We start from the raw sequence: 7,200 nt of genomic DNA on the forward strand, positions 1-7,200 counted from the left end.
GGCTGTGTAACAGCAGGAGAGCAGAGGAGGGACAGTGTCAGCTCGGACAATTCCCCCATCCTCTGCTGCACACTCCACATTTCAATTCAATTTCTATGTGGAATATGATGCCAAGAAAGAGTTATACACAGAAGTGAAACAGAGCTCCTGCTTCTCCCAAAATCAGAAAGACCAAGAAAAGGAGAAGTCTAAGTAAGTTTGACACTGCACAGTGACATGAAGTATTTAACTACAAGAGGTAGAAGCCATTAAAGCCATCATTTCAACTGGCAATATGTTCAAAGTGTGCAATTAGCTACTGATCTCATCTACATTCTCTCTTGCAGCAGGTGAATCCAAACCACTCTCCACAAAAGATATCCTAGAAGATCACAACTGTGATAAAAGAGTTACTTTAATCGGTTTCCCTGGCCAGAATCACATCAGATGCTGAACAAGAAAGGGGTATCTGCAGTCTGGATTCTCCCTTTTATTTTCTCCCAGTACAAGGGCAATGTTAAAGGATTCTAGGAGATCCTGCAGATGTCTCATGAAAACAGTGCTTTAATACTTTAACACCTTGTTAAAAGCTTAACAGTATGAAGTTAAACAAATTGTTGCTACATTAATGCTTTTAAAAATCCTCATCACTTACTTAAGGAGATTTGCATGCCCCTATACAGCTTCATCTCAGAGAAATTCTGTTTTGGCAGCTTGTTCAGTTAATTCAAACACACAGTTCTGACAATTGCAGTTTATATCAAATTTTATGCCTTTTATATCATTACTTTTATTATACATCTTGACAGAAGTCTAGGGTTCAGAAACACTCCATTCAATCACAAGCCATGCAATTACTTAACTAGCTTTACATGGTCACACAAACTAATAGTGCTTTCTAAACCCAGCCTGCTGCTTGGTATGTGCTTGGCCATATAAAGGTCACCGCTCCTATCCCACAGGATAATCAGAAAGAAAGAGATGATATACACACACAGCAGAATCTCACCTGTGTCTAGATTAAAGCTCTTTCTCACATTGTATTCCTCTTCCTGAGCAGCAGGATCTTCCCATTGGTCCCCAAAGCCAATAATCTCCAATATGTGCCAACGCATCCAGTAAATCCGACCCGTTGACTGCCATAAAACCTGCAGGTGAAACAGATCCAGATGATCACATTTGCTCACTTGTTCCATCTTCTTGCTACATTTGCCCTCCCATTTCCCAAATGCCTGGAGACAGCAAGCACTGTTCAAGTAGAAGACCACACAATTTGTGTACAGATTTCAGCACACACATTGTCTAGTTTTGAGGCATACCATCTTTACTAACTTCTTGCCCTGGTGGTTTTTAAAAAACCACCAACTTTGCCTGCAACCACTACAGATCTCCAGTTAATCACACCTGTTCCAAAAGTGCCAAGCTGCAGGTGCCTTGGGAAAAGCAAAGGAAGAACATAACCAACACTACCTCAAGGCAGATGAGCTGTATATAAAGTATTTCAAGGCACTTTTATAACCTTGGTCATGCATCAACCCTCTCAAACAGGTTTTGGGCTCTTGACAAGCATGTTTCAAAAGCAGCAATTGCTTCTTCTGCTTTGTCCAAGTTGCCTCTCAAAAATCAAAAGGATTTTTTTACGGTTTCCCACACCACAGTGTTACATTTAACCTTCTGAGCAGAAGGAAAACCCAGCAACAGCAAGTACAACATGTCAGTAACTTTAAAAAACAGCAGAAAAACGTATGGTTTGCCTGCTTCACTGAGCCCTTTTGGGCTCACACCAGTGCTGCCATGAAGCCATCGTGCTGGACAGCTAAAGAGATGAGATGCTGACAGACTTTGGAATGCATTATATGGAAGGAAGTTGAGTTAAACTACACACAACACAATAGTCTTCAGGGTATCTCCGACCTAAAATAGTTATGTACCAAATGCCATCTCAAAGGATTCATGGAAAGATATGGCTACAGGACCAGACACAACAGTGGAACTCTTTCTTTGGAAAGGCAAGGAAAGCAACAGAAATCAGAGCAACAAAGGAAAGATGAGCAGAGGTAAGAGACAGACTCATGATGGACTGGCCCAATTACCATTCAGATCTGGTTTTGTCAATTGTGTGAGCCTTACAAATAACTTACTGAAAACAAGCCTGGATGGAGCAACTGCAAATTCATTCAACGTAATCAAACAGAAAAACAGACAAGAGAGGGAACCCAAGGGACCAACAGGACAAAGGGAATGGAAGCTAACAGTGCACTTCAGCTCAACATTGAAGCAAAAACCTTTTGAATTTTATGTCACTGGCAACAGGAGAAAAATATGAAAGGATCTTGGTGCTCTTTCCAATTGCCCAGTTCATTAACAGTAAAAGCAAGTACAAGTTTACAAAAAATAGAAATCACAATTTTAGAAAAACACAAATATTAGAAACAAAGAAGCATATGGACAAAGAGAGAATCAGTAGGAAATACATTTCCTTTGCAATTTATCTTTATGGAGTGGGTAATAAAAGAGGTTTATAAACCACTTAAAAATAAGATGCAAAGCAGTTATTCAACTGAGGGGGGATGGGCTGAAATGAAACATCACCTATGCATGGCCCAGAACTAGAAAAACCTTTTAACTGAGGTACATGGAAGACAGGGAGGTGATTCCAGAAAAGCAGGGGCAAGTCTTGCCAGGCCAACCTAGTGGCCATCTACGATGGAGTGACTACATCAGTAGCCAAAGGAAGAGCTATGGCTGTCACCTTTCTGGACTTCTGTAAGGCCTTTGACACCACTGCTCTGCTGGGCCCACAACATCCTTCTCTTCAAACTGGAGAGACACAGATTCGATAGATGGACTATTTAGTTGACAGGGAACTGGCTGAATGGTCATATCCAGAGGTCAACAGCTCAGTGTCCAGCTGGAGATCAGTGACAAGTGGTGTCCCTCAGAGGTCTGTATGGGGACCAATACCATTTGATATCTTCATCAATGACAACAGTGAGATCAACTGCACTCTCAGCAGATTTGCTGACAACACCAAGCTGAGCAGTGTGGTTGACATGTCTGAGGGACGACGGGATGGCATGCAGAGGGACCTGGATGAACTCGGGAAGTGGGAACCTCATGAGGTTCAACAAGGCCAAGTGCAAGGTCCTGCACCTGGGTTGTGGCAAACCCCAGTACCAATCCAGGCTGGAAAACAAAGGGATTGAAAGCAGCCCTATGGAGGACTTAGCAGAACTGGTGGATGAAAAGCTGGACATGACCTGGCAATGGGCACTCAGAGACCAAAGAGCCAACCGTATCCCGGGCTGCATCAGAAGCAGTGGGGCCAGCAGGTGAAGGGAGGTGATTCTGCCCCTCTACCCTGCTCTGGTGAGACCCCACCTGGAGAACTGCATCCATCTCTGAAGACTTCAGTACAAGGCATGGATGGACCTGTTGGAGCAGATCCAAAGGAAGGCCACAAAAACAGTAAGAGGGATGGAACACCTCTCCTATGAGGAAGCGCTGAGAGAGTTGGGGTTGCTCAACCTGGAGAAGAGAAGGCTCCAGGGAAACCTTACAGTGACCTTTCAATACTTCGAAGGGGCTTGTAAGAAAGATGGGGACAGACTTTTCAGTAAAGCCTGTTTTAGAGGCTAAGCAATCTCAGCAGCACAACCCATAGAAAACCAGACTAGCAACCCACCCCTCCAGCTCTGAAAGGTGCGTTTTTGCCTAGGACAGATGTAGACGGTGATACACATTATGGCATGCCTGTCATCCAACTTGCTGCACATAAAGACATCATTAGGAATTCATCAGTCACCCTGGTCACTCCCACTGCCATTCCAGCCAGAACAAGTCTCCCTATGACCTACCTGCACTGTGTGCATGCTATTCGTGCTCTGGAGAAACTCGCCTTCCTCCCCAGCTCTAACATCACCACAGTCCTCCAGCAAGCGCACCCGCATGCCACGCACCAGGTTTGCCTGCAAGTACTCCACATAGTCACTGCTGTCTGCGAAGTCTGATGCGGTCAGGAAGGTGCGGCCTTGCTTTGTGTGGGGACCATGATTTGAAGACAACACAGGCTTTTGGACAGCAGTGCTGGCTGGAGTCTTGTGCTGGAAGATGGAGCGGGCAGGGCGAGGCTGCAGCTCCCGTTGGGCCAGCGGCTCTGCCCTGTGGCTGTGGCTCCAGCCCATCACGTGCACCAGCTCCGAGATGAGGTTTGCCATGGCCATGCTGAACTCAAACTCCTGCTTCACACGGCTCCTCTCCTCAGAGACAGGGCTGGGCACAGCACAGCCCTGCTGCTCCTCTCCCTGCTCCACGCCACCGCTCAGCTTGTCCAGGAGAGAAGTCACACACAGGTAGCGCTTCACCAGGACAAACAGCTGCTTCCCAGGGATCTGCAACAAGCACAGCTGTCACACTCAGCCTGCAGAGCACCTCCAGCCCCCAGCTCCCTCTGAGCCACCAGCTCATTCCCAGGCAGGCTCCCCTGAGAGCTCCGGACCAGCTGGCAGCAGCAGAGACCTCTCAGCCCACCCTCCCCTCCCTGCTCACGGACAGGGTTCTCCAGCTGCCCCTGCACCGCCCCCAGCCTCACCCCAGGCCCAGGTCCTGCCCCGGCTCTCCCAACAGCCAGTCCTGCTCACCTGCCCACCTCCAACTACCCTCTTGTCCCGGACAAGGGCGCCAGCCCTGGCCCCCACTCCCACCCCTCCTGGCCCCTCGTGCCCCGCAGGCCAGGGCTGGTGGCGGGGTCTGTCCCCACCTGCGGGAGGTGAATCCCCTCGAAGGACATGCAGTGCTCTGCAGAGGACGTGATCTCAGCAAACAGCTCCAGCAAGGTGCAGCGACTGTCAAAGTCCATGTGCTGCTCAATGCCATCCTGCCGGCTCAGGGACAGCAGGACATAGGCCCGGCTCCCTGCAACAACAACAAAAACTCTTCAGGCCCCTTAAAGACAACCCTCACCCCACCCTCCCTGCGAGAGGCAGAGCCACAGGGTAGGAACAGCTTTGCCGCTCAGTGTCACCTGATCCATGTTCTGCCCCTTCATCTGGACTGGCAACACTTTGCTCCACAGTGTGTTTTTTCTACCCCTAACGCTGCAAGATTCTCACAAAGCAGCAACCCCAAATAACTGACTCCAGAACAGGGTCCCAGGGAAGAAAAGAAGTCAAGTTTTAACCTGAATCAGCCCTTCATCTGCCCCACTTCAGAGCTGCATGAACTCAGGCACTAGGACAGGGAAAGCCAGATCTCCTGTGGGATACACCACAACCAGCAACCTTCCAGGTGTATCTAAGCCTAATCAGGCACTTCCAAGCCATGGCAGCTCCCCTTAAATGAAAGAACTGGGTGAGGACCAGCCTCTACCCACCAAGGCTGTGTCAAGCCCTTTGGCACCGGTATTCATTGCAAGGGTATGTGGAAAGAGACTGTCTGTTCCTCTAAGTGCATCCAGTCAAGGACCTTTTCACTGCAAAGAGTCAAAGTAAGAAGGAAGCCATAAACAAGAACATAAAGAATCACAAACCTGACTGACAAATGCTAATGGATGCAGTGAGGAGAAACAAATCTGGTCAGTCACTACAATTAGTAAGGACATCTGGGTGTGAGAATGATTATTTTTCAGTAGGTTTATCTGATTAATTGGAATTGGCAAGGAAGACAAAAGCGGGTGCAGAGAAAGGGATATAAAAGGCGCCAGTCATGTTCAAACCACAGCTGGTCAGTGTGTTTGTCTGGCAGCCCTGTACCTGATTGACACAGTCTGTCCTACTTTCTTACTAAATCTTTACTAACTCTCTCTCTACCCCTGTGTGCGTGTACTGCAAAGACCGAGTGCCAGCTGCCGGTGAGACCTGCATGAGTGGCATTTGGTGCCACAAACTGGAGCCTTACTGGGGCTGTGGGAGCCCTGTGGAGTCTGCAAGTGGAGCAAGTGACAAGCTGGAGGTGCCATCAGAGAGATCAAAATCATGGATTTGAGGCTGGAATGCCAGCTATCGGGAAGACTGGTATACAGCTGACCCAGTACAAATTACTCAGTTCTGGTCAGGGGTGTAGGTGTCCCTGGCCTGAGGTGCCAGCTCCTGGGGCAAGTGCCAGGGACTCAGTGATATTGCCTGGAGTAGGTAGGATCCTCGGTCACCAGCCACTGGGGAGAGAACAGTGTGAGTTTTGAAGAACAGCTGCTGGAAGGGAGGCAAGTGAGGACTTCAGCACCAGCAGCTGAAGCAGGACTGCAGTGCCTGGTGCCAGGGGAAAGGGTGAGTGTCTGCATCTTTCCCAACCCTGCTGTGCATGGGGTGTGCATGTAACTCGTTAGCAAAACTTCATGCTGGATTAGCGAGGAGGTGGTCCTGAGACCAGACCAAGGTATGAGGTGGGTGGTGGTTGGTGCTAGAAGTCCCAAGGGATGTGTGAATGTGGACTGTGGAACAAGAATGGTACAGGTTTACTAGCAAGCATCAGGCTTGACAAACTGACTAGCAGGAGGACCTCTGAGACTGGTAGAGGGGCTTGGATCCAGGCACAGGTGCAGGACAGAGGGGCCATGCTGGTACCCAAGGGATCCATGTGTGTGTACTTGTGAACCTGGAAAGTGCAGTGTGTGCTGGCAGGAGTGACCTTCTGTCTCTGCTGGACAAGGAGCAGGAGGGGACGTGGCTGGCTGTGCTTGTGTTTATGTGAGTGCCGTAAGTGTGTCAGAGTCCTGCGTGTGTCTGTGCTCCAGGGTGGGCACTCAGCTTTGCTACTGGTTGAACCTGCAAATGGGAAAGTGGCAGCTGCATCTCTCAGCTTGAGAAACTCCAGATTCCCCGGGCTGGGCTCCAGTGGTGGAGCAGGAGAGGTGCTGGGGCTGCTAGAGGAGACAGCCACCTCTAACATTCCTTAACACTCCCAGCAGTTAATCAGCATCCCAGCTCAGAAACCTGGCAGGGGAAAAAGTTTCTAACTCCCAGAGCAGTCCAGACAACTGCAACCAAGGAAGCTTGCAAGATCCAGACTGATTCTTCCCCTTTTGCCAGCAAACCCCGAGACATGCTGCTTCCCAGGCATCTCACCCCTCCCAAAGGCCTGGCACCCCTCAGCTGCCCAGCAACACCTCCTCAGAGGCACCGAGCAGGAGCAGCCCCCACCTGCATCATGTGAAGCCAGAGCCCGCAGCATCTGGCCAGCGCTGCGGCGGATCCGCTTCTCCTTGTTGCCCCACATCCACATCAG

The 7,200-nt window shown here is 49.3% G+C and overlaps 1 protein-coding gene across 1 annotated transcript in view; it reads right to left on the reverse strand.

The window, feature by feature from the left end:
• LOC103617491 (cullin-9) overlaps positions 1 to 7,200 on the reverse strand; it is a gene marked incomplete at its 5' end in the record, with an annotated part of 17,456 nt that overhangs the window by 9,949 nt on the left and 307 nt on the right. Inside the window, 4 exon segments of the mRNA XM_017736949.1 lie at positions 852 to 1,127; positions 3,837 to 4,370; positions 4,739 to 4,893; positions 7,116 to 7,195. Coding sequence (XP_017592438.1) covers positions 852 to 1,127; positions 3,837 to 4,370; positions 4,739 to 4,893; positions 7,116 to 7,195 — 1,045 coding nt within the window.

The sequence above is a fragment of the Corvus brachyrhynchos genome, unplaced genomic scaffold (genome assembly GCF_000691975.1).
Source record: "Corvus brachyrhynchos isolate BGI_N302 unplaced genomic scaffold, ASM69197v1 scaffold806, whole genome shotgun sequence".
Taxonomy (NCBI): domain Eukaryota; kingdom Metazoa; phylum Chordata; class Aves; order Passeriformes; family Corvidae; genus Corvus; species Corvus brachyrhynchos.